At 54.4% G+C, this 27,391-nt stretch overlaps 1 protein-coding gene across 1 annotated transcript in view; it reads right to left on the bottom strand.

The window, feature by feature from the left end:
* Window positions 1–918: 918 nt before the first annotated feature.
* The window catches only part of PLXNA4 (plexin A4), a 437,848-nt gene continuing 411,375 nt past the window's right edge, over window positions 919–27,391 (bottom strand). Inside the window, exons 26-32 of the mRNA XM_055136802.1 lie at window positions 24,557–24,660; window positions 23,932–24,031; window positions 22,248–22,438; window positions 21,017–21,186; window positions 14,597–14,809; window positions 7,881–8,031; window positions 919–6,955 (exon numbers count right to left, since the gene is read on the bottom strand). Coding sequence (XP_054992777.1) covers window positions 6,860–6,955; window positions 7,881–8,031; window positions 14,597–14,809; window positions 21,017–21,186; window positions 22,248–22,438; window positions 23,932–24,031; window positions 24,557–24,660 — 1,025 coding nt within the window. The 3' untranslated portion in view covers window positions 919–6,859. The remainder of the gene's footprint in view (window positions 6,956–7,880; window positions 8,032–14,596; window positions 14,810–21,016; window positions 21,187–22,247; window positions 22,439–23,931; window positions 24,032–24,556; window positions 24,661–27,391) is intronic.

Below are 27,391 nucleotides of genomic sequence, written 5' to 3' on the forward strand. Positions count from 1 at the left end.
AAGACCCAATTTTCAGACTGCATTTTTATTATTTTTTAATAAACTTTATTCTATATTACAAATAGTTTTTTTTTGTTCTGAACTGCAAAATAGGAATGCCTTATATTTACATACACAGGTATACAATTAATTATAACAAAGGTACAGAAGCTTGCCTTTACCAAGTTACAACTGGGCTCCAATTTAAATAGCACAGGTTTCCTTTTTAAAAAGTTTATATTTTCATTTTTTTTTAAATCTTACTAGGATACTCTTTTTAAAATCAAAACCAGAAGACCCTCTTCCTCGAATAGATTTCATCCGCCTGTCTTTGAGGCTCATGATAACACTGTTGTCTAAAGATAAGCTTTACTTGGTTCTAACAGGGTCAGTGTTCAAGGTGGGAGCTTTATGGAAAGAGAAGTGGGGTGGGGTGGGCTGAGCTGGGCTGGGCTGGAAGTGGGGGCAGGACTGGGAATGATCTGCCCCACCTCCCCCAAGGGCCTCTCTGAGACTCAAAGCCAATAGCTTGAACCACCCATTCACCCATTTCTGGGTCTCCGCTGCACCCTAGCGCTTGAGACTTCACTCTGGATCACCTAACCAGGCTGGAGTCCCCTCCCTGGCACCTCCTTGGCTCATTGAGCCCCTGGACTGCTGAGATGCTCTGGAGTTGCTGGTTGCTATGGTAACTTGGCAGCACCCTGCTGAAAGAGATAGGCTGATTTCTACCAGGGGGAAGGGGGGGCAGCTGCCTCTAGTTGCTCCTTCCCGTCTCTGGCCCGGAGGTCCTGTTCTTGGCCATTGCAGCCCACGCATGAAAAAGCAAGGATCTCGGGCACCCCTGGCAGAGAGGGATGGGGGTGGGGAGGACCGTGTACGTGCAACACAAAGTCATTGGTTTCCAAACGGAAACAAGATTCTTTGAGGTAAACTAGCTTTTCTTTTTTTTTTTTTTTTTTTCTTTAAAGAACAAAAGGTTCCACGAGCCAACAAACTGACGAGAACATCAGGGAAGAAGAGGGAAGGACACACAGACGTAGGGAGCCCCTCTGGAACTAGTGCCTGAAGAGTGGTCCCTAGGTAGGGTGGGCAAAGCGGCCAGTTTCCCAAGTGTCCTTGGCACTGATGTGTCAGGGTTTTTCCCACTGGGAATCCTGCTGTGGTCAGGGAGCCTTTCCCAGATGTGCTTGAGTGGGTGGACCAAGGGAGGGAGAACTCCACCGAAAGAACCCCGTGCGAGGGCATGCGGAGGCCACATCGTGTGCACACGCACTGGGCAGTTACAGGTCCTGCAGCACCAGAGTCGTCCCTCAGGGACTGTCCCCGTGGTTTGGGCAAAGCCCCGGAGAACTAGGTGTGGTTCAGCCATGCCAGTGGCCGGCTGGAGGGCCAAGACTGGACAGGACAGGAGGAAATAGCAGGGCTGGAAAGGGGGTTCCCAGCTCCCCACGTGCCTCTCTTTCTCTGCCAATACAAAGAGGAAATTCTTTTATATTCAGTCACTATTTTGGTCCATTTAGCTCCCCTCTACTCAAGGCATTTCACTGGGACTCTAACGGAGTACTGATTACCATGACAATCCCTAAGTCCCATATTATTAATTTTTTTTTGTAAAGTTGGAGGCACCCCCCCCCACTAATAAAAAAATAATTGTCCTGGGGCATAAAGCTTTGGAGTGAAATAAAACAAGGTCTGTCTCGGCTGCCTAGAGCTTTCCCTGCGGTTCCTAAAGGATTTGGAGGTGCAGGGTGTCCTGGTGAGATTTTGCTGTGCTTGGAGCAGTTCGGGGCAGGGGTGTTGTGGTGGCCCACCCCAGCCTCTAGGCCTCGGTCGGGGGAGGGGGGGCGCTGCCAGTTTCCCACCCTGTAAAGCGAGATTGCATATGGCACACCTGTGAGGACAGGGGGACAGTGGGAAGCAGAAGGAGAAGGGTGTGGGTCCGGGGGGCTGTGCAGCTGGGGTGCTTCCCGGGGTGGGGCGGGGGGAGGGCACAACCAGGAATACCCTACTCCCTTCTTTCACCACCGTGGGACACGCATTGCTGGAAATCAGGTTTTGATTTTGGGTTTTTCTCGCTACCGATTTGTACTTGGCACCCGCCCTGGGGCTCCCTCTTTATTTTCAAGGTCTAGAGAAATAATATAAACAAAAATACAAGAGCTACCTCCGCTCCCCGCAAGGAATAGCCTGCCTGGGGCTGTTTTGTTGTTAAAGGGGAGAGGTTGAGGGGATCTGGGGCTGGAACCCCCCCTCTAAGAGCTGATAGGAGGGTGAGGAGCTCAGAGGACTCCTTGACCAGGCATAAGGGGCCAGGAAGGAGGTGGGGGTGCACTCCAGGACATGGGGGGCCTGGGACCCGGAGGATGCCTCTCAGAGGGCTTTCAGAGGCAGAGGGATCCTGGAAGGACCAATCTGGGGTCTCCTTTCTTGGCTCGAGGCAGGAAAGAGGCTCTGGCTGGAGCAATAACCCTGGAGCCCACTGCGCTGTAGGTATTGGGCTTTGCCTTCTGTGAGATCAAAGGGAGCCTTGAGCCTGAGAGAGGAGACTGAAGGGAAAGCGAGGCTCCCCCTTAGGTCAAAGTGGGGGCCACACACCTGTCGCCTCCCCCCACAACTCCTCCCAGATGGCTAAGGGCTCTGGAAATGACCGAAGCAGAATCTGGCTCTCAGGGTGGAACTTGTCTGTGAAATTCATGTCTGGGGGGTCCTCTGAGGGGTACGAGGGTGGGGTGGGGGGAATAGTGGGGAGTGAGGTGGTGAGGGCCTGAGGTGCCTGCACTTAAAGTGGGCAGGTCTGCATGTTCAGCACGGGAGGGATACTCAGAAGCCAGGCATGCAAGGATGGCGGACCAAGGCCCTTCCTGTGTCCCCACCCCCACCTTGGGCCCCCATCCCGCTCTGTCCCCCTCGCACTTTGGGATTCAGAACTTTTCTCATCTTGGGCCTTGTTCACAGGCTCCCGGGCACTGGCTGGCTGGGGGCGGGGTGGGGGGTGGGGGTAGAAGAGGGAGGTACCGTACCTGAGCCTGCCACATACCCCGTTTTCAGAAAACTCGAGAGAAGGTGAGCAGCAGCATTTTCCTGATGAAGAAGCTGAACCCTGGCCCCCATCACAGCGGCAGCCCACCGAGGTCCAGAAATGCTAGGGTCTCTCCAGACAAGAATGGACAAGGAGGACAGAGCAACACTTGGGGGTGACCCCGGGAGATGCCCAGCCTGCATGGACTTGACTTCTATAGATCCCTTCTTTAAATCCCGAACCCCAGCAAGCCCTCCACTACCCTCACCCCCACTGCCCCCTGCAGCTCATCTTCCCCAACACTTGAACCAGGCTGGTCACCCACTGACCTGGAACCAAGGACCCTAGTGGGGGCGGTGGCTGGAGATGGGGTGATGGGGGAAATTTGGGGGGTCCCAGCTTTCTCCCAGGACACAGGGACTCACATAAAGGTTCCACCTTAAACAGCAGGGTGAGCCCACACATAAACTGTGAGAGGAAGGGTGAGGTTTGAGGGGCACCCTCTCCCCCAGAGCCCCTGGGTGGCCAGATCCCCTTCTCTGGCACCCACCAAGAGGGCAGACTCCGGGGGAGGTTTGCAAAGATTTGGAGGAAAACGGCAACTTGTGGACAAGGCTGTCCTGTCTTAACTCCGAAACAGACCACACGTGCGCCAAGAGTCCATATGGAAGAAACGAAGAGCACACAGAAAAGAAAGAATATCTGTGAGCAAAGGGGTGGCTCTGGTGCTGCCCCCCCTGCACCCCTGCCCACTGCCAAGCAGGCTCCAGCACCAGTAACAGGCAACCTGCGCTTGGACCATAAACCCGGCCCCCCACCCTCACCCCCGGGAGACATGAAGAGAGGGGGAGGAGCACATTTCCTCTTCCTGACATGGCTCGGGGGGCGGGGGGAGGGGGTTGGAAAATTCTCCTAGAACGAAAACGTAGGGGAGAAGAATTCTGTACCGACCAAGGAATAATAACAATAATAATAATCCAGTAAAAAATAAAAACTTCAGCAGAACCAGAAGAACAGTCTAATATTTTTTTTTCTTTTCTGCGTGTTCAGTTTTTCCTCTAACTGTGCAAAACAAAAAAAATAAGTCGAAACCCACGCACACACACGCGCGCACGCACACAGCTTCCATTCAGCCGATCTGTGTTAAATACGTTCATGCTGCACCCCTCCCCGACATGTGCAAAAAATAGTTGAGCCAGTGAGGGCCTCCTGGACCACCTCCCCGGCCTCTTTCCGGTCTGCCAGAGCCCAGGGCCTCTTGGGAGCAAGGAGCACCATCCCAGGTGAACATGCGTGCGCCTCACCCAGCACGTCACTTGCCAAGACCTTTGGTTAGCTTGCTTCCCCTTGACGTACCTCACCCCCCACCACCCCCACCTCGCTTCTCTTTCCCCCAGGCTGGTGGCCAGGATTTGTCCAATATCCACCGTCTTTGACGCCCCTTGTGGCCGTCTTGCTCTGGCTCACCACCGCCCAGCACACTGACCCCTCCCCCTCCCATCCCGTTGAGTCCAAGCCTTGGCCAGAAACCACCCTGATTTCCTATGGACAGGTGACCCCCTCCGCCCCGCCACGAGCACCGGGCCCAGAAAGCAAGATTGGAGTTACCCTGATGATGCGGGATGAATGAAAAAACAAAGAAGGAAATGCTTCAGAATCCTCCTGGACTAAGAAATCTTTCTGAGCTCTCTGCCTCCTCCTGGGACACACACACACATACACACACACACACACACACACAACACACACGTCTTCACACTCAACGAGGCTCGGGTTCTTCAAAGTATGTGATGCTCCATAGACTTTTCCAGAAAACAACGTGGTCCCTTGCCCTCTCTCCACAGAGGCCAGGGAATGAAGCAGAGGTGGGGGGGGGAGTGAAGGCAGCACGGTGGGATCCCCCCCCCCCGCCTCCACCCCTCTTCCCCACCCAGCCCACCGCACATGATGCTTCTCCTGTCTCCCAGGCTGGTGTGTGACTGGATGGCAGGGCCACCAGGAGGGAAGTGTCTGGCTTGTGGGGGGGCAGGGCTAGCCCCCAATATCTAGGGTTCCATCAAGGCAATATGTCCCGGACCCTTGCATCAGCCCGTGTCTCTCTCTCTTTCTCGCCATTGGCCCCGCTGGCCACAGAGAGGAGACAGGAGGGGAGACAGGCCAGGCGTCAGCACAGCTGTCTCTCCCGCTTCCCCTTCCTGGTCCTCCAGACTCTGTTCTGTGCCTCCCGGGCCCGACAGGCCTGGGGCTGCGTGCAGCTGGCATTTTGGTTTGTCTGCATGAGGCTGTGCTTGAGTGGGTTTCTTTGATCGTGAGGAGAGGAGGAGGGACGGTGAAAGCGGCCGCTGAGATGTGGATGAAATAATCCCCGTGGGAGGTCCGGATGGGGGGGCCCCATGACCAGTCATCTGCATAGTGATGGCACCAAGTTCTGCAGGGGCACAGGGAAGGCTGTGGGCCGGCCCTCTGCAGAGTTCTCGGGAAGGACACTGGGGAGGGAGCCATGGAGACGGCTGGAGGTAGTAGCTCCTGGAATGCACTCTGCACACTTGCTGGACACTGGCAGGAGCAATGACCGAGGAGGCTGGGGTGGGGGTGGGGGCAATGAATTGGACGTAGGAGAATGATCAGGACTCCTTGGGCCTCCGGTGTGTGTGTGCGTGTGTGTGTGTGTGTGTGTGTGTGTGTGGTGGGGGTGGGGGCAGGTGGATGATAATGGAAAAAAGCAAAGCCTGCGTCTTCCATGGCAAATGCGTCTCTCTTTTCTCATTGCTCCCCCCAGGTTCCATCTCTGCAGCCTTGGCCAGATGCGAAGGTGGAAGCGTCTCCATGGTGGAACTGGAATGCGGCTGTGATTCTGTCTCCCGTTTGGCTTCCTGCAGATGGGGGAGACGCTGGGCAGGCAGTGTCCCCCGGGCACTGAACAGGCCTTCCAGAAGATTTGGAAGGGGACGCGGAGGTCTCGGCATACCAGCCAAACAGGTGAGAAGCTGCTCCTAGGCACGTTCCCCCATCCAAACACACACAGCCCAATCCAGGCGAGGGGGACGAGAGGTAGACCCCTTTCTTCTCACTGTGTCTAGGGGCCCAGTCCACTGAGGAGCCCCCAGAGATGGACACGTGGGAAGGGAGCGCCGGAAGCCACCTTCCCAGGGAAGTTAATACTGAGCTCCTCGCCCCTTCCCGGGCCGACGTGGATACCAGTGCGGGATCTCGCAGTGGAACCAGCAGCACGGAAGCAGCCTCCGTCCAGGGCTCCTCACCCAGAGCCAGGCCCTGCCGCCTCCCACGGCGGAGGCCGTGGGGTGAGCCGGGAGCGAGCCTCTCTGCTATCTGCCCAACAGGGCCCCTGGTGGTGGACCTGGCCGTCCTGCACGGACTGAGGGTCGGCGGCTTGGTTCAATCGTGTTGGTGTTGGTAGAGCAACTGAAAGAGAAGGAGATCCGGAACGGAGGGAGAGAAAGAAAGGAAAAGAGAGAGACAGCTGGAAAGAGAGAGCGAGATAGTGAGCAAAAGAGAGCGTGTGAGCGCAAACGAGAGACAGACTGAGGAGAGAGAGAGAGACAGACACAGACTAAGATAACAGCACAAAGGAGAGAGCAAGAGCACAAGAGAGTGTGCAAGAGAGCTAGCAAGAGTCAGACTGAGATGACAAAGGTGGAGAGAGAGGAAAGACAGACAGTGAGAGAGAGAGTAAGAGAGAGAGGGAGAGAGAGAGGAGAGAGAAAGAGAAAGGGGTGAAGGGGCGCTGCTCGGGATGCTGCTGAGGCCAGTCGGAACTTGCACTTGGTAAAGATGAGAATCTAGACAGAGGCACGGCTTGGTGTGTCCCTCCTCCAGGGTGACCCTGGAGGACGGTTCTCAGCTGTCTAAGCTCATGAGGGTTATGACTTGCTCTAGTTTGTAGGCCAGTTTCTGCTTCCCACACTGGTCATCGTGGTCCAGTGGGCCGAGGATCTGTGGAAGGACCAAGCAGAAGGAGACGGTGAGTGGGCATGTCCGTGTGTGTGTGAGGCTGTGTGCAGGCAGGGTGGAGGATTGGGGATACGGGCACCAACTGAGATGCCTGCAGGAAGCTGCTGGGCCCATGTGTAGCTTGGCTCAACAGACTGGGGAAGGGTGGGAGGCACCCAAGTGTCCAAGAACCTCATGGGTTCTACCCTACCCTATCCTACCCTTCCCACCCAATCCTATGCCATACTATCCTACAAGTTTTATCCAACTTTTCCCTGCTCTGTCCTACCCTACCCTATTCTACTCTACCTACCCTACCCTGCCTTTCCCTCCAAATGCAGCCCTACTAGTCTCATTCAACCTTACCCTACTTAGCTTACCCTACCCAGTTCTACCCTACCAACCCCATCCTACCATACTCTATCCTTCCCTCCCAGTCTTATCCTACCATACTCTACCCTATCCTACCATACCCTACCCTTCCCTCCCAATCCTATTCTACCCTTCCTTATTCTCCCCTCCCCTCTCAGTCCTATCCTACCATACAAAAACCACCCCCTACCTTACTACACCTTACCATACTATACATAGAACCGGCCAGTGGGATTGGAGAGGTGCTTGTTTAAAGAGAATTAGAGAAGTAAACAAAGTAAAATAAAATCAGGGGAAGAGTAAGGAAGACACAAGAATACAAAAACAAAACAAAAAGAAAAAAATAGGTGCCTGATTTATATACCAAGAAGGATGAGGCAAGAGTAGGGTGTTTCTTAAGTCCATTCTTTGGAGACAGCACCCATATCCTGCAGGGGTGGCAGGGTGTCTTGGGGTTGGGGTGAGGAATTACCCCTGCACAGAGAGGCTTCCAGCCAGGGGTGTCTTCTCCAGTCTTTGCCCGGCCCTCCCCAGGCACCACACAGAACACACTCACCTCCTCACTATACTTGCCCACGTAGGAGAAGATCTCTGACAGTGCGCTCATGGAGTTGAACTCGTTCATATGCATCCGAGATTGCTCGGCCAGGTAGGCGTTCATGTCCTGGTCGCTGATGGCGGGCATCTTCCCAATGTCTGAGTAATACCTGCCAGACACGGGCATAAGGAAAAGAGAAAGTTGAGCCGTGCAGATGGCACCTAAGAGCAATGGGAGCCCCCACACCCCACTCCCCTCAGGTGGGGGCTTGTGTGGGAGCCCCAGGGATCTGTGGTGGGTTTCATCCATCTGCGCCTGGGGGGCTGCCCCAGATAGAGCCGTCTGCAGCACTGCATGTGGAGATGTGGAAGTGGGCAGGGCAGGGTCAGAGGATGGCAAAAGCAAGAGGTACGGGGGGGGGGACCCTTGTCCACGTGTGCTCTGTGCCCAGGGCCTGTAGGAGTAGTTCAGTCTCTTGTACCTTCTCCCACTCTTCCTCACGGACACCAGGGGCCCTTGTGCCAGGGAAGGATGACCATCGAGAGCCCCTCCTCTCTCTGGGGGCTCACCGGGACCCCGGAGGGCCGGCGGCTGCTGGGGAGAGAGGCTGGCAGAGGCAATCAGTCACTGTCACCTGCAGCTGTGCACTGCTGTCAACTGGTTAATTAGATGCCCACATTTACATTTTTAATTTCTGCAATTTGACATTTTATGCAGCAAACCCCCAGTTCCCTGCCGGAGGGGTGTCGTGCGGCTTCCTAATGAGGCCCCGGTGCCCCCAAGACAGTCATGTCTCACCCTCTCCCCAGTCTCTTCTGGTTGTGGACTCTATAAGTGGGACCTACTCAGGGCCTCTCTGTGCCAGGCAGCCCCAGCTAAGTGCCTGGGCACTGAGGCTGGGGGAGAAGCCAGGCTGTGAGCCAACCACAGAGGGATCTGGGAAAGGTCATCTAAGGAGGGACGCAGGGACACACATTGCAAGACACCACATTTTAGGGGACACTGTGTAAGTCAGCCTTGAGAGTCCCCCCCCCCCAGCTCCAGGCTTGATGGGCTGTGAATAAGGAGTGTCCTCCGGGGTGCCCCCTGTGTGCCCTGTGTCTCTCCCAGCCCGTCTCCCTCACGGGGGCTCCACCACTCCGGTTCCCCACCAGGGTCCAGGATGGGGCGGCAGGCTGGCACACGGAAGACTCCAGAACTACTCCAGCCACTGGGCACTGGGACCAGTCGTTACCACGGCTACCAGCTCTGAAAACCAGGAAGGGGCATGGTGAGGCGAGTCTAGGCTGGGGAAAAGTCTGTGTCCACAGGGGAATGGCTGGTAGCAAGACTGGGGGCCCCCAGGAGCCCACGGAGTCTGGGCAGAAGGTCTTGGCCAGATAGCCATGGGGACAAGGGACCTCTTGCTCTGTCCATTGTGGCATCCAAGGGGAGGCCTCTCTGTTCTTCACTGGCTTCAAGTGGGGTCTTTTGCTCATCCCATAAGGGCCGGCAGGCCTGGATCACACCCCCAAACAGCCGCAGGGGCCTCAGGCTCTGGGGAATTGAATGACGCCGCAGGCATCAGAGCTCCCTGGAGAGGGGGCAGGCAAGGCCAGGGTTCCTAGGTGGAGCTGAGCTCTGTGGATGCTCAGCAGGGGCACCCGGCCAGGCCCTTCCGCAGCAGACTGTACCCTGGCACCCCCAGACGACGCCAATGGCACACAGGAGTCAAAGCGAAGCATCACAACCCTGAGACAAACCCACTGTCCTCCCCTCTGGAACAAATGCCAAGGAGGGCTCAGAGTTTCCTCCGGCAGCTGCAGAGGCCTCACCTGCAGAGGGGGAGATGGGCAGGGCGGGGACCCCAGGTTCTCATTAACAGGGCACGACTATCATCAAAGCCGAGGCTCCCAATATTGGCGTTACTGCCGGGAAACCAGACCCAGGTGTGCGGACGGGTCAGGGCCTCTGTCCCCTCATCATCCCTGAGGAACCCGTGAGCCCAGCGTGGGACAGCTATCTCCCCAGAAAACAACAGAGGGTCCCGATCTCTCCTTGACAATGGTTGTCCTTATGCGCTGGCAAGGCATGGAAAACCCAGAATCTTCCCTGAAAAATGGATTTAGGAAGTGTGTGTGTGTGTGTGTGTGTGTGTGTGTGTGTGTGTGTGTGTGTGTGTGAGAGAGAGAGAGAGAGAGAGAGAGAGAGGAGGTGAGAGGAAGAGAGAGAGGAGAGGAGGAGGAGGGGAAGAGGGAGAAAAAGGGGGAGAGATAAGGAGGGGGGAGGGAGAGAGAGGGAGAGAGGGGAAGAGAGGGAGAGTGAGAAAGAAAGAGGGGAAGAGCAGGAGAGCGGGGAGAGGGAGAGGGAGAGAGAGAGAAAGAGAGGGAGAGAGAGGGGGTCAGGGGACACAAGAGCGACTGAGAACCAGATCCGAGCCAGAGCCAGAGCCAGGCAGACAGGAACAGGCAGTGCGGCAGGAAATGCAGAGCAAGCAGGCCCGAGCGAGAGAGGAGTGCGTGGTGGAGAGGGAAGAGTGGAGGGAGGAGGGTGTGGGGCGAAGAGAAGTTGGGTCCGACTCTCCTCTCAAGGCAAACTAACTCCCTAGGTACACTTTGCATCCTTCTCACGCTGGGCTCAGGGATGCCCTAGACCCCCCTGCTTCTGCTTGGCTGCCCGTGTGCACAGGGCACTGGGTGGGGCCACCCGTGACCCGCCCACAGACCCTCACCTGCAGCGCGATGGAACTCTCCGAGGTGTGGGCCTCGGCGTGGCTGACCTTCTGCCACCGAGGCACCCAAGGTGCATCCCCCGCCCCGTCAGGCTTTGCTGAAAGCTGCCTTGACCCCGTCCTGGCCTCCCAGGGCTCTGTCCATCCCGGGCAGCCCTCGCAAGCTCCCCTCGACTACGGTGTCCATGCTGCCCGGGCATCTGTCCCGACTGAGCACACCCAGCAGTTCCGTGCCAGCTCAGCGCTGGCCTGTCATGGCGCTGTCTCACCCTGTGGAGAAGGAGCTTCCAGAAACCAGTCCCCCCAGCCATTGACCCTACAGCAAGGAAGGGGTGGGCGGCCCGGGGCCCGATCCTCACAGTGGCTCCCTGGGGGTCCCCACCTGCAGGTGGGCCTTTTTCAGAAGAGACCGGGGTTCTGAGAGTCCCCCTGAGCTGTTCAGCTTGCTGCTGAGAGGCCTGGGTGCCCCCCAACCACCCTGGCCTCCCCTGCTTTCTAGGCCGAGTCTGCTCAGAGTCGCGGCAGTGCTGAGTGGGCACTGGGGTATGCTTTTTCAGGGCAGCAGACCCCGTGGAGGGCTGGGCTCCACAGGGAGGGGCAGCGCGGGAGGCTGGCTGGGGGGCACTTCTCTACCTCCAGAATGGCCCCAGGGCTGGAGGAGAAGGTGGCCTCCAGGGCCCCGACTGCCCAGTGTCACCCCTTCCAACACCCCCAAGGTGAAAGTACCAAAGTGAAGAGCATCTAGGGCTGCCCCCACACACTCGCCATTTCTTCTGAGAGTCACACCGGCCCCGGCAGGCCTGGCACCAGGGATCTCCTGAGTCCCACCACGCTGGCCGGGGCCAATCTGAGTGTAACTGCCCCACAGGCGCCAAGTGGGAAGTCTCCGGTCTGATAATCCCACTGAGCAGCCCAGTGGTCCCAGAAAAGCTGGGCCCGGAGCCTGATGAACACGTTAACACAATGTCTACACACCGTCTCCAGCACACTCCCAGGGCGAGCTGTCACTGGTTCATATTTGGGATAGATGGTTTCCACAGGAGGTATATTTAAATATTTAAGACTCGAATCCTCTTTCATGTGCCGAAGCCTATGATCGATGGTGTTCAGATGTGTGGCCGGCCCTGGTGCCATTCCCAGGGGGCCTTAGCTGACTCCTGCACTCACCGCTCCATGGAGAGCCCCCCGCCCCCACCGCTGTGCAGGACGGAGGGCCATACTCACTGCAGGGGTAGCCGGGAGGCATCGTCAGTCTCCCGCAAAAGGGGATCGCTACCTAGCAGGAGCGTTTTGCAGCCGTGGATAATGAAGAGAAATCAGTGGATGGTGGTGGACCACTGGCTCATGGTGGCAACTCTCTCAGCCGTCTCAGGAAGACGAGGCTGGCAGCTGGGTGCTAATGGGAACCAAGAGACCATAATCTCTTTCTACATGTAAGCCAAAGCTCTAATTGATAGGTGGAAACAATGATGCTGGGAGTCTCCAACAAGGACACCAGTCATGGTCAGCACTGGGATTCCAAAGAGCAGGAACAGGAGAGAGGAAAGGAGGCAGAGCGGGACGGAGGATAGGAAAGATGGATAGGAGGGAAGGTGGGAGAGATGGATTTAGAGGGAATGAGGGGGATGAATTTAGGGAGAATGGGAGGGAAGGTAGGAGGGAGGATAGGAAGGATGGAGGGAGGGGGAGGTGGGAAGAAAGAGAAGGGATGGACTGCAGGAATGGTGAGAAGGAAGGTGGGAGGGAGGGTATGAGGCATAGTGGGAAGGGATGGGGAGAAGAACAAGAGGAATGGATGGGAGTGAGAGGAGGAAGGAGGGTTGGGGACAGAGTAGATAGAAAGAAATGTCTGAGTGCGGATATGAGTTGAGTGAGGGAGAAAGGGTTGACTACGGAAAGAAGGGTAGATGGATGTGAAGGGGATGGGAGAGAGCGATAGCCTTGAGGGATGGAGGAAATATGGGAGAGAGCATGTGAAGAAGATATGAGGAAGGAGCAGGAGGGGTAGGGGAGGAAAAAAGGGAAGGGGGGAGGGGAGAAGGGAGGGGGATAAGGGGAAGGAGGAGGGGAAGGAAATGGGAGGGGGAGGGGAAGGGGGAGGGGAGAAAAGGGAGGAGGAGGGATGGGGGAGGAGTGAGAGAGAGGAGGGGGAGGAGGGGAGGGAGAGGAGAGGGGAGGGGAAGAAAGAAGGGAGCAGGAGAGAGGAGGGTAAGAGGGAGGACAGAGGGAGACTGGAGAGACGCTGGATAAGAAATGGGAACCATCAGCCTCTCCTAAAAACAGCCAAACGAATGGGGTTAAATGGGGTTACGTGTGTCCTGCCGCAGCAGCTGCGTGGCACAGATCTCACTGAGCGCCGAGTGAAAGGGAGACCCTTAGCTTGGCATGAGCACCAGCCTCGCCTCCCACTGACCTAATGTGGGGGCTGGGGGGAAGGTGCCCTCCAGCGAGGTTTCTTGAATGCTCCTGGCCCTTCGAGCCTCCTTTCCTCCCTCCCTCCTTGCCTGAGGCAGTGACAGTGTGCAAGAGGGCGGGGGGAGGACCCTGGCCTGGCATCTCCCTCCACTCCTCCCTCTGCAAAAGAGCTGCTGGCCACCACACGGGACAGCCTGTTCCCGGCAGCTGTAGTGTCAGGAGCGGGAGCCCCTGGAGGGAGGTGAGGGCAGACATCACCGGGCATCACCGGATCCCAGGACACAGAGCTGACTCTCTCTTGCTCAGTCACGGCTGCAAGATCCTGCTCTGGCTTCAGCAGAAAGGGGGAGCAGGGGGCAGTTAGAGAAGAGACGGGAGGGCAGCACCCAGTTGATTTCAAGCACAGTGACATTACTGACAGAGCCGGCATCTACTCTCTTAGTGACGCTCTCTGGACGAAGGGAGGGCAGAGCTCCCGTCTCCATAGGGAGATGGGGACCAGATCTTCGCCCCAGACAAAATAGTGTGGCTCCACTGTTCCCCAGTCTCCAGGTCAGCAACAATGCCCAGTCTCCTAGACGTCAAGAAAGACACCGAATCTGAGTTCCTTCAGGGCTTCTTACCTTTCAGTTCGAGAAAGGGCCACTAAAATCAAGATGGCCAGGGAAGACTGGGTGGATTGTTCACTGATCCAAGGTGCTTGGACAAGTGGATGGGCTGGAGGATGACAACTAGCCTCTCACTCGGCATTAGACCCTGGGCTGGGCCTTACTCTCCATTAGGAACATTCTTCCTAAATCCGACAGTCCCCTTATAGGCTGGAAGAGGCCCTGCCTAAGTGCATCATGATGGTAGAAAAGATATTTGGGAGCCCAAGTGTGGGCATCTAGCTTTATCCTGACCACTTATATCACCTTAGGGGGGGAATCACTGAGTCCTTTTCTACGTTACAGTACTTTGGCTTCAGGGACACTCAGTGAGGCTCTTGTCGCTGACCTCTCCTGGTCCACGTTTGTGGAAGTGAATGCACACGCATGGTTCTGGCCGGCTGCTCCGCTCACCTGACTGGCATGTGGAGCGAGGGGGCTCAGACTGACCATTCTGTGCCACTTTGCACTAAGACAATCCAGCTCCAGATTTCCTAGGCGATGTCCCATGTCCCCAGTCACAGACAATGACGAGGTCAGGGTGGCTATAAAGCCAAGTCCAGCATTCACCAGGGGCTCATCAGGTGAGACACCGAGTCAGGGAGAAGCTGTTCAGAATGACCATGACAGCCCCCCGGAATGCTGGGACAATGGGTAGGTGGGCGGGACACAGGGTAGAGACCTGCAGTGTTACAGCATGGTACAGGCTAGAGTACATGCCAGAAAGCACGTTGGCCTCAGAGATCTGGGCACCACACCCGCTGAGAACCCCAGTGTCTGTTTTCAACTAACCATACTGAGCCATCGGTGGTATCGTGGTTGCCCTTGCAGGACCGGGTTCGGTGAAGAACCTGTTGGGCTGTGTGCCAGCCCCTTTCAGAGGTGACGGGGATCCCTAGTCACAGGCTGCCTGCGGCAGCACCCCATCCCACCCCAGTCCTGGCTCTGTGGCACACACTCACCTCTCTACCCAGCTCTTGTAGCTGGGGATGTCCTTGGCGTAGAGCAGCTTGTTGGAGGGCGAGTCTTTGCCCAGCCGGTGCTCCGACGTGGAGCAGGAGTCCATGAAGGTCTGTGCCACTACCGACAGACAGGCGTCTGTGATGCTGTTCTTATGGATGTCAAACACGAACTGGGGGTTCTTGATCATGTTCACCCAAAACCGCAGTGGCAGGCTGTGTGGCAGGGAAGAGCAGGGGTTAGGCTTGGCGTAGGGGGTGTGGAGGGCTGCAGCTCAGTCCAGAGAGAGAGAGAGAAAAAAAAAAGGTGCAGGACTCGGAGTTCTTAGGCGTTTTCTCTGGGCCACCACCTACTTCCTGGTCAAGTGAGAACCAGCAAGGATGGATGAGACCCTGTACTGGAGAGGGTCCGCTGTGGCCCCCACCTGCACTGGACACACGATAGATCCAATCGCCAGACTTAGAGACCTCCAAAAAGGACCTCATGTGCTCTCACTCTCTCTCTCTCTCTCTCTCTCTCTCTCTCTATCTATCTATCTATCTCTCTATCTCTCGCTCGCTTGCTCTCGCTCTCTCTGATTATTAGCAACTTGGGGAACTCAGGGTGCCCTTAGAAAGCCAGTGTCCTGGTGTGTCCGTACAGAAGACAGACATGTAGTTCAGGTCTGAGGACTGCAGGAGCTGGTATCTCAAGGATGGGCAGAGTGCTAAGTGGGACAGAGGCAGGAGTTATCAAGTGCATCCAGTGCCTGAAAAGTGGTTGCAGAGGGTTGGGCGAGGTTGTATAGACGGGCACATCTTCCCCAGCTATAAGGGACAGGAGCTGTGATGGGGGGTGGCTTCAGGAAAGGGGTTCAGGTCACAAAGACAAAGAGGAAAGCAGACAGATGTGCTGAGGAGCAGGAGATGGTGACCCTCTATCTAATGAGAAAGGGTCCTGGGGCATCCAGGGAACCCTGCCCAGCAACCCTGCCCCTCTACGGTGAGTCCTCACTCAGCATTGTGCATCCATCCCTGGAGGCCGTGATTTCCAGCAAAGCAACATAAAATGCAACCCCCAGGCAACCCCTTTGCCCATAGACTCATGGAGATCAACCAGGAGGAAGGTTCTGGCCACCCAAACATCCTCAAACTTCTGAACAATGTCCCCGATCACAGTTCTTACGGTCCAGAATGTTCGTTTCATTCATTCTTTTTATATCTCACACTGCAGTTCAGGCTCAGGGTGTCCTGTTGGGGAGCCTATCCTGACATGACAGCTTCCAGTGCCAGGCGGTTCTCTACCCCGGACAGGGCACCCTTCTGACTCAGGGCACATCGCCCCACCCACACTCATTCATGTTGGGACAACTGAGTCACGTAGATGTACCTCCCATGCACATCTTGGAGAGGAAGCAGGAGTCCCTGAGAAAAGCCACTCAGACACAGGGAAAGAGCAAAGTGTCCAGACAACATCGGCTGTTTTTCTCGTCAACATTATAATGAAACAAATCGAAGCAAATGATGTTCCAGGACCTGCTGTTCTCTGCGAATTCGTCCTGTGACTTCCATCCAGCCTGCTGAGACACAGGGAGGAAGCCGAGATGCTCCAAGCGAAGGAGCTCTTACTTCTCGCCCTCTGCCCCCAGCTCTTTGCTTCCTGCCATTTGTCCCGATGTTTCATTGTTGTGGCTGCTGACTTCACAGTGGGTGACAGTCACAATGGTCCTCAGTGTGGGCTTTGCCTCTGAGAACTCAAACTCTTTGAATGGGAATAGTTCAATAGTTGAGTAGAAGACACTGATCCTGGGTCTATCTCCCCCGCAGCCCCGCACATACACACAAAGGCCATATGGACAGGAAAGCCTCACTATCTAGACTGCCAATCAACCCGCAAGGAACCCACGTTCCTACAAAGTGTGCAGCGTGAAACTCAGGCAGGCAGCTTTGAGGTCTGGTGATGTCAAGTAGCAGTTGTTTCATTCCAGGAAATTCAGACTAAGAAAGAAAGGAGCAAGGTTCCGGAGCCATAGTACAGCAGGTAAGGCGCTTGCCTTGCATGCACCAATCAGTGTTCAAATCCTAGCACCACAAACGGTCCCCCGAGCCTGCCAAGAGTGATCCCTGAGCAAAGAGCCAGAAGTAAGCCCTGAGAAACACTGGGTGTGGAGGAACGAAGGAAGAGAGGGAGGGAGGGAAGGAGGGAGGGAGGGAGGGAGGAAGGAAGGAAGGAAGGAAGGAAGGAAGGAAGGAAGGAAGGAAGGAAGGAAGGAAGGAAGGAAGGAAGGAAGAAAGAAAGAGAGAGAGAAAGAGAGAAAGAAAGAAAGGAAGGAAGGAAGAAAGAAAGAAAGAGAGAGAGAGAGAAAGAGAGAAAGAAAGAAAGAGAGAGAGAGAAAGAAAGAAGAAAGAAAGAAAGAAAGAAAGAAAGAAAGAAAGAAAGAAAGAAAGAAAGAAAGAAAGAAAGAAAGAAAGAAAGAAAGAAAGAAAGAAAGAAAGAAAGAAAGAAAGAAAGAAAGAAAGACGTAGAAAAGGGGAGGAGGAAGAGGAAGGAAGGCAGGAAGGCAGGAAGGCAGGAAGGCAGGAAGGAAGGAAGGAAGGAAGGAAGGAAGGAAGGAAGGAAGGAAGGAAGGAAGGAAGGAAGGAAGGAAGGAAGGAAGGAAGCAGCTCAGAGTCAAGACAAATGGCAAAAGTTGGGATGAATGCAGCTACCTAGGGGAGAGGCCGTGACAGCTGGGCCAGAGCCCAGGATGAAGAGCGTGCTGGGGCAGCAAAGTCCTCCTCGCATTCTTTCCTGTTTGCAGCAATTCTCCCCCGGAAGAGGGACAGGGGAGCCTGGCGAAGGGGCACTGGAACTCCCCGGCTCTCCCTCTCCTTGTGCCAGTTGTGCTGACAGATGGGCATCAAACAAGGCAGCCCTGCACTTCCCTGAAGCTCCGGCCTAATGAAATATTAGCATATTATTAACATTAGTGGTGGCGCTAATCTCTGGTTGATTGCAGCCACTCAGGCTAAATGAGCAGGAGGTTTATTTCCAAGAAAAAAAATGGAGAGGTGGGGGAAGGGTGGGGAGAAGGGGAGTAAAACTTTGGACTTGAAAAATAAAACAAAACTGAAAAACAACCAATCTTTTCTCTCAACTCAATCCAACTTCAATCAAGTCCATTGCTTTAGAGGACAATGAGTTCAGAGTCCAGATGCAGATCTCACAATCCCCAGATTGAACCCTGCCTGCCTGGTGAGCAAGGAGCAGGATCAGGGAAGTCTCCCTTGGCAACAGAGCCTGGTACTGATGTGTGCTCCTGGCTTTTTTTTTCTTTTCTTTCTACTTTTTCTTTTCTTTTCTTTTCTTTTTTTTTTTTGGCAGCTGGAGATCTTAACCATCCCTGAACATCTGGAAGGGGAGCTGTGAAGGGTAGTTCTGCTCCCACCCCAAAGACTTGATGGCAGTGTGGAGGTGGTCTAATGCCAGCAGGGTGTATGAACCCAAACAAAACGCTTTAGAGACCATTCCAGGTCCTCTAACAGAGTGGGTGAGAGGGGCACGGAGATGGGGGTTTTAGAAATACTAGTTCTCTGCAGCTCACGTGAGAGAAGATCTGGGCTGAGCCATTCTCCTGGTCTGAAGGCTGCTGAGAGAATGGTGGGAGGGGGTTAGTAGGAAGGCTCCGTGACAGACAGAGGATGGAGGAGGCAGGGACAGACCCCTCAGACAGCCCTTTCAGTGAAAGGCTTAAAAGCTGGGGAGAGTTAAACTCAGTCTTCCTCAGAGGCAGACACTGGAAGGGAGCCAACTTGAGGGGCCCTCTCAGGGGTAGAGACCAAATGGACCCTAGAGTAGGTATATCAAATAATGAGCTCGATTCTGTAAGTCATACTTCGGGAAGCTTGGAAGAATCCACAAGAGAAGATCTTTTCTAGGGAATGAGTCTGCTACAGAGGCAGGGGGTGGGGGTGGTGAGAGAAAGATACCGGGAACATTGGTGGTGGAGAATGGGCACTGGTGGAGGGATGGGTACTTGACCACTGCATGATCAAAACGTAATCACGAAAGTGTGTAAGTCTATAATTGTATCTCGTGGTGTTTCATTAAAAAAACTAACACTGTCTGTAGCACTGACAGTGATTTAGCACTGTCATCCCGTTGCTCATCGATTTGCTTGAGCGGGTATCAGTAACATCTCCATTGTGAGACTTGTTGTTACTGTTTTTGCCATATCGAATATGCCATGGTAGCTTGCCAGGCTCTGCTGTGCAGGAGGATACTCTCGGTAGCTTGCCGGGCTCTCGAGAGGGATGGGGAATCAAACCCGGTTCGGCTGCATGCAAGGCAAACGTCCTACCTACTGTGCTATCACTCCAGTCCAAAATTAAAAAATAAAAAATATTAAAAAAAATAAAATCTGAATGGCTCTTCAGATCTATAGTCCAGACTTCTGATTTGCCTGGTTCTTCAATTCTGGGAGAGTGAACACTTCCCTTGGATAAAGGAGATGAGGAGCGTATTCCATTAAGAAACACCTTAGTGCCACAGGATGACTTCCACCTCCATGCAAGTTTTTGGACTCAGGGCTGGTGATCAGCAGTACGTTGGGCAGCCCGACAGCCTCATGGCAGGCCTAGCCATTGGCAGGTGCTGGGCCTCAGGCCCCTGGTGCCTTTGGTGGAATGATCTGGGGTAGAACCACCTGGGACAGAGACCATTTAAAAGCAATGGGGAGACAATTCTGGAATTGGTGAGACTAAATATAAGCCAGGATTGCCTGGAGTAAAATGCTCAAATAGGGACCATCTTGGCTCTGCATCATCATTAATATTTATGGAGTCAGTTTGGGCTCCGTGCGAGGTTCCAGACCAAGTGCCGAATACTGATGCCTGACTTTGCAGTGTCAACCAGAAACACAATCCACAGACAAACAAAGGCAGAGGATGGCGTGTGTTTTAAGAGAGAAACCATAGTGAAGGCTGAGAGTGTTGGTTCGGACTTTGGGATTCCTCTTGTCCCAAAGACATGCAACGTAGTTACAAGGTAGGTGGTCTCTTCCCCAAAAGGAGTTTGTGAAAGGGGTTCCTGGGTAGGAAAGACCATTGTTTCCAGAATCAAACAGAAATTACCCTGAGGGGGGCAGAGAGATAGTTCAGTAGGTGGAATGCTTGCCTTGCACACATTCTACCTAGGTACAATCCCTGTTTGGGGGACTATCTGGGGGCTCAGGATAAACAATCCCTGAGCCCCCAGATAGTCCCCCAAACCCCACCAGGGGTGATCCCCGACTGCAGAGCTAGGAGTAAATCCTGAGCACCATTGGGTGTGGCTCCAAATAAAAACAAAAATGAAATTACCCAGTTGTCTTAAATGACCGTCATGTGCCAAAAATACTCAAAAACTGGTTTTGACCGTTTGCCAGAAGTGGGGGCTCTTTTGCAAATGATTTTCCAGTCACATCCTCCAGGTGACCAAGTTCCCTAGGAACCAAGATTTACCCATCTATAAAACCGAAAAAACTAAAAAGCCTGATAGAAGGACTCTATTCTGGAGTAAGAATTCCCACAACAGAGAAGATCAGGTATCACCACGAGTTTGCCCTAGAAAGACTAATTCAAACCACACCAATTCTCTTCATTCTATGTTTTTCCTTCTTTGACAAAGATCTGAACCTCCCAAATAAGGCTCCAAGACAGAAGAGAAAGATTTGACCTTCCTGTCTCCTTGTTGGTTGACCTCACAATATAGCCTCTAACTTTCTCAAAAGTGTCAAGGTACTTATTTCTCAGAGCGGTGGGCAGTGAGATTTTCTTTTGCTCAGTAACAGATGAGCTACAAAACTTCCTATTTTGAGCTGCTGTTAAACACTGCTCCTTTGCACTCCATTTGCACAACAGCATCTTCTGGCATTGCATTTGCTTCTTTGTCCTGAGAGACCCAGCCTGCCTCTCACCCATATCTGTCATCTCACTGTTGGCAGATCAACTCTGTATCTCCAGCGTTCTGCATAATGTCAGATGCACCCAGGCCCCAGGATGTGAGGGAGCCAGCCAGGAACAAACCGGGAGCAGACCTGTTCTATTTGTTCCTTCACTTGAGAGGAAAGGAAGATGTAGAACCAGAAATGAAGGAAAAGAAGATGTAGTACCAGAGAAACAGTACAGGGTAGTTTGATCCCCCGCACCACATATGGTCACTTGAGCACTTCCAGGTGTGGCCCAAACTCACCCTCTCAAAAAACAAAAAAACAAAAAAGGGAGAGGAAGAAGGGCAGCTTTGACCAGAGGGACGTGAGCACAAAACCAGGAGAGGACAGGGAGGCTCAGAGCATGCCTGTGTCTAATCTCTTCTGGTGATCATGGACCAAAGCTGGCTTCCTTGACCCTAGACGCCGCAGTCCCCATCATGGACTCGGGGCTGGTTTCTCCTGCCAAATAAATGCTTTGTACGCCATCACTCACCAGTTGCTCTTCCAGGTATGGCGAACGTGCGGGTCGTGAATGCCATGCTTATCGGCCTGCTCGTCCAGGAAGTCAAACATGTACTTGATGGCCAGCGGCAGGGCAGAGCCCCGGTGCGCCGTGCTGAAGATGGTCTCGAAAAGGTCGTCCACGAACTTCTGCAACGTGCCCTGGGGAGGCAGGACAGGCAGGTCGAGACACAGTTGACCCCAGGGAGTTCGGAAGATGGGTTTTAGGACCCGCCTGGCCGAGGGGGCTGGGGGGAGGACAGCATCCAGCCCAGCCGGCCTGCTGGGGTGAAATTGGGTCACCGCGTGTGTGCTCCCGCTCCCCCACCCCTCTCATCTGTCTCTAACAGCTCGCCGTCTCCTCTGCTCGTGGAAAGCAGAGCTAACTCGGATGCCTGGACCTGGCGGAGCCTTCTTCTGCCAGCAGCACGGCTCAGTTTAACACCCTTTGGTGGTGTTATTTTAGCACTTTTCACAAATGCTAATGAACAACTCCCTCGGTCAGGGCGGACAAACACAATCTGCTGGTTGTGCATGGGCATTCGTCACACCGGCTAATGAACAGCTACGGATGGGGCCCGGAGGAGAGCAGAGCGGAGCCCAGCCTCGGGCGGGCGTGCAAGACACCGCAGGCGGGCAATGTCCCCAGAACCGGCATTAAAAATGGGGCCGAGAAAGTCACAGTCGGGGGTCGCAATCTGCCTGACTAAAGATGTCCGTGACAGTCTGGCGAGGGAGCCCCTCGGCCACGAGGCCCGGCAGAAGCACGTGAGCAGATGTGGCCAGAATCCGTGTCTGTTTTCATTGGTTTTGGGCGGGGAGGGGGGGTGGGGGGGTCACACCTGGCCTTACTTAGCTCTTACTCCTGGCTCTGGGCTCAGGAATTACTCCCAGTGGTGCTCGGGAGACCATGATGGGGTGCCAGGGATCGAACCCCACGTTATCCATGTGCCAGGCAAGCGCCCTCCCACTGTACTATCTCTCCAGCCTCTAGAGTCTTTTGGGACAGGATGGGGGGCAGGGAGCACGTCAGATCACGTGCCAACAACACAAAGGGCTGCGCCCAGAGCAAGGGCTTGAGGAGTCTGCGTCTTTGCAGGGAAAGATACCAAGTGCCCCTTATGGGTACACACGAGGGATTTCTCGCGCGATCCGGAGGGATTGGCCAGCTCTGACATCCCTCCTGAGGTCGCTGTCCGACCGACCCCACCCCTGTGTGGTACCTTTGTGGCCAGCAGCCGCGTCAGGTAGATCTCAGACACCATCTTGCTCCCCCGGTCGCCCTCCTTCTGGTCCCCATGCTCGTGGTTCTTCACCAGGTGCCACATCTTGACTCCGCTCTCCAGGTCGGGAGTGATCATGGGCGTGCGCGAGCGGAGGCTGTCAGGGCTGCCCGTGTACCGGATCATGTTTTCTGCCGGCAAAAGCAACGCCCCCCAGTGTGGGTGAGGGCCCTGTTGCCTCCAACGGTCCCCTCATAGCACAGACCGTGTCCATCTCGTCCCCTCTGCCATATCTGGTGCTGCTCCCTTGCCGGAGCTGAGTTTGTTCCTTGGACCCTGGCTGCCTTCCTCACCACTTCTGGGAAACTCAAGGACTTATTTGATTCCTGTGGCTTTACCATTCTCCTTTACGTGCCTCTTGCCAACCCTTAACTGTTTCACTTGTAAACCTATGAGTGTGCTTTTTTTGGAAGGAGGGAGGGACTGGGGCCACCCATGATGGTGCCCAGGGGCTACTCCTGGTCCTGTGTCAGGGGTCACTCCTGGCTACACTCAGGGAACCCTAGTGGTACTGGGAGCCATTCGAAGCAAGTGCCTTCCCCCATTACGCTCTCCCCGCCCTGTCATGTGCACGCTTTTGTATACTCCCTCCTGTAAGAGTTTCCTGGGTCTGTTCTCAGCATGGGCTGGAGCGATAGCACAGTGGGTGGGTGTTCGCCTTTCACACGGCCGACCTGTATTCAATTCCTCTGCCCCTCTCGGAGAGCCCGGCAAGCTACTGAGAGTATGGAGCCCGCACGGCAGAGCCTGGCAAGCTACCCATGCATATTGGATACGCCAAAAACAGTAACAATAAGTCTCTCAATGAGAGACGTTACTGGTGTCCGCTCGAACAAATCGATGAGCAACGGGATGACAGTGACAGTGACAGTTCTCAGCATGTGTTCTGTGTGGACCCTGAAACAGAGGGCAAAGGAACGTCCCTGTCTGCCCTCATGACTAGTGACCACGGAATAATCTCCTTGTCTCCCGTTCACCTTCACCCTCCCCTCTGACTGCGGCCAATCTTCCCATTTATGGCTGAAACGTGACGGTGACGAAGTTGAGTGCAAAGCAGGGCAAGAAGATGAAAGTCCTATGGGGTGCCAGCTCTTATTTACTTATGTTTCCTGGCAGATATTATCCAGCGGAGTCAAGTAGCTTCCTCCCGTCCTTATTTGGAGAGCTGAGTCTCACGGAGGGCAGACAGCTGGTCCTCAGGTGCACAGGGGAGCTCCCTGCACCTCAGACCTCCAGTCACTCCCAGCACCCTGTCCCCCACCTCCGAGCCTCTGAAACTCAGGACTGGGTTTCCTCAGCCACTTTATCACGGTCTGACCTTTATGTGTCGTCTAGCCTCGGTTCATGGAGCCATAATTAGCTCATCTGCATAATAGGGGGAAATAATAATTATTTAATTCATGGGATTGTCAAGCACATGATGTGCGATTATGGATCTCACAAACATGAAAGCGGCTTAGAAGCACCGAGGAACTCGTGAAGGTGACATTTTCCTCTTGCTCTTGGTGGATGAACTTCTGCATCAACATTCCTGAATGTTCCCAGGTCCGGTCCCCCTCTCTGGCCTACTGGTCACCCACCCACCATCCCCACCACCTCTCGGGATGAGCCCGAGTGGACTCACCATATTTGCTTGCAGACGTCCTGGACACCGTGGAGTTATTCACGGCATTATACGCGGTCACCTGCTTGGAAACTAAGGCCACCACGGATCCATCTGGAACCTACAGGAAAACGCTTCTGTGGGTCTGGTCTCCCCAGAGACAGAAGTACCTCCTACCCCCACCCCTTGGACCATGTCCTTAAGGCACTAGCAGAGGCTCAAAGGACAGCGAAGGGATTTGAGAGGTTGCAAACTTTTCCTGCAAACCGAAAAGACGGGTCTCAGCAGCATCTTGTCTACGGGGCTTTGTCAATACTGCTCTGCAGGAGCCCTGTGCCGGCACCTTTCTCCCCACGCTTCCTGGAGAGCATCTAGGAATGTTCTAGATCCAGCAAGTCCAGGAATGTTCTAGCAAGTTCAGGAATGTTCCCAAAATGGGGCATTTGCTTGGGGACCCTGCAAGCCAGCATGCACCCCATCCTCCAATCTCCAAAGAAGTCAGAAGGTGGGAGGCATTGGTTTTCTGGGTGGCACTGAGAGAACAGGCAGTGCTGGTGAGGGGTGAACCTAAGTCCCCATGGTGTCTAGTCCCGAGCAACTGTGTCATTCAAGGCTCCAGCTGTCCCCCTGTGTGCATTCACCTCACCTGGTAATGGGCCACGGTGTTTAATCGCTTCCAGTCATTCTCAATCTTAGTAGTAATGTCTTCATCCTGCAGGATCATCCTGGCCCCGCTCCCTTGCCGCCACTCTGCAGGGGAGATCAATGGCCACTCAGAGCGGTCCTCAAGGACCCTGGGTCCCACGGGGCCCCCTATGTAGGCTCCTATAGAGACTCCCCACGAGGGGCAGGTCATAACTCCTAGAAGAGGTAGAAGTTTTGGTGCAGAGGGCTCCAAGCTCCAGTCCAGGTCCCCACACCAATGACACAAACAGGGCTCATCATCCGAGTCCCGTGAACAACCAGATGTGCTTAGTAAAATTTGACTGCATGAATGAGAGTCAGGAGAAGGCCCTTAAGGAAGTGCTAAGCTTTCACGAGGGGGCATCAGCCTGGCACACCCTCCTTTGCTAGACTGAGTTCTGGGAGCTGCTATGACCAAGGTTAAGGGTTCACACACTATGCACCCTATCGAGTATACATAACTGGGGTGTGGACTGCACCCCAGAGCTGTCAAGTAGGGCCACCCTTGGCAGGGAAACTGATGAAAAGTGGAGGGAGGTGAGTAAAACCAAGCCTGGTGTCCAGAATCAGTCCCTGTCCCGAAAAGCTCATGTGGATCAGGGCATCTTGGCAAGCCATCTGACACCTAATTATCTGACACTGTGCATACTTCCATACCGCACCCCCCTCCTCCTCTCCTCACGGGCCTACAAAAACACATGGGCTCACTGATGGATCCCATATGGGGACACGGGGACTGCTTCCCATCAACCAGCCCCACATGTGGTACATATCACACGTGGATGGAGAAATAGACATTCCAGTCCTGAAAAGTATGCACATGGAGGCCCAGGGCTGTACCAGCTCTCATCTATGTGTATCTACACATACACACACGTGTGTGCACGCAGCATTCATGCACATGTACACACTCATGTGCATGCATGCAAGCATGCACATAATCACTCACACACACATGCATAAGGCAAAAACCAGACTTCTGAATTCAAAGACAAAGTGTGTTCCCCTCAAAAAGTCAAGAATCTGGTTTCCAAGCAGTCATGACCAGCCCAGCGTCTCATGAATGTGCATGCACTCCCAGCTTTATTGGCACAGCTGCCCAGCAACCCTGGTCTGACCCGGCTCCTGTGAACCATGGACACCATGTCAGATTCTCTCCTTCCTTTCAAGGCTAAAGGTTCCATCTCCGGCACCGACCATATGATGCCTTCCTAGCTTGGGGCTAGCAGGTGGCCGAGCTAGTGGCTCAGATGAAAAACAGGTGCACAAAAGGGGGCTGCCTGCCTTAGGAAGAACAGAGACTCCTTAAATCTGGGTGTCTGCTGCCAGTTCCCGGGGCTGCCTGATGCCCTGTTTAGAACCTTGTGTGGCATGGGGCTGTCCCAGGAACCTAAACAGGAGGGCAACCTGTATGCCCATTGGAGCCTCTGCAGTTCTCAGGGGTCCCCCTGCCCCACTCTGAGTGCCATGGGTGGCACGGCTGGAAATCATTGTGAAGATTAGGCAAGCGGTGGGGGGGAGGGACCATGGCATGGGGTGGACATGGTTGGGTTATGCTGTCTTGTTTTTTTCATGGATATCATCTGGATATATATAGTTTTGAGTGGTTGGGACTAAAGGGGACTGTCTCCCAGCTGATTGGGCAGTTGACAGGGTTACTCTTTTGTATAAGGCTTCAGTTCTGGTTGAATTAATGCATCGGGAAAGACAGGTAGGACAGAAACAAGTAGCGGGGTATAGAAGGCAGTCAGGGTATCCCCAACATGGGTTCCAAAGAAGCAGAGGGCCAACCCTGGCACTAAGACCAGGACTCAAGAGAAAGGGTGTGTTCCCCCACTGAGGCACTCATGGGACCAGCCAGGCTAGGTGGGGGAGAAGGATCAGCCCAGAAACAGCTTCCCAGGTTGGCATTCGCCTGCCCTTCATCTCTGTTGGGGTTCATGAGCTGAAAGTGGCTATTGGCATTTCCCCTGGGGCCCCAGCAGGTCCCTTCCCACAAAATCAAGTGTGCATGCCCCGCCAAATGATTTGGGGGACAACAGTGGGGCAGGAACCATGCAGATGCTTGGTCAGAGGGCAGGGCCCGCAAGAGGAATCCTTGGTCGGAGTCCTACATTTGGTCCTGCCAGCAGGCAGCTGGAAGGCAGGGGTTATTGTCCCTTGGCAAATATCTCATGAAGTTAGGAAGCCCCCCACCCCCATCCCCACCACGGAACGGTGAGCTGGACTAGTGGAGGTCTGCTCACAGATTTCCCACATCTGTCATTTTCGTTGCCTCTTATACACAAAAATCACTGTGCTTTGACCCGTAGAATATCAGAATGGCAAAAGCAGTGAAATTTCCACGCGTGGGCAGCTCCATCCCTGGGACCTCTAGGGAGGATGCAAGGCTCCAGGCTGTGCCTGGACGGAGGAGCCAGTGTGGCAGGCAGAAGACAGGGGGTCCTTGATGAGAGCAAACGATGAAAACTCAACCCGCAAACTTGCTCTTCCCTGCAGGTCAAGTATCCTTACTTACCTGCTTGCTGGGACCCTCCTTCCCTTCCAGGTTTCGCCCCTTTTGTTTTCCCTCCTGAAACTACTCAACAGACTAGCCATGGCCTCTATTTGCTCCAGACACATCATGGAATGTCTTGAGGAAAATCCAAGTAGAGGATGTGGGCTGAGCCTTCTGGAGTATTCCTGTCCCCACAGCGTAATCTTCTCTAGACAGAGGAATAAGGCAGGGGAGTAGATAAGGAGAGACCAGGGTCAAAGGGCAAAGCAGCCGGCTACCTCCTATCTCGGGAGCAAAGCC

Source organism: Sorex araneus, chromosome 1 (assembly GCF_027595985.1).
Source record: "Sorex araneus isolate mSorAra2 chromosome 1, mSorAra2.pri, whole genome shotgun sequence".
NCBI lineage: Eukaryota > Metazoa > Chordata > Mammalia > Eulipotyphla > Soricidae > Sorex > Sorex araneus.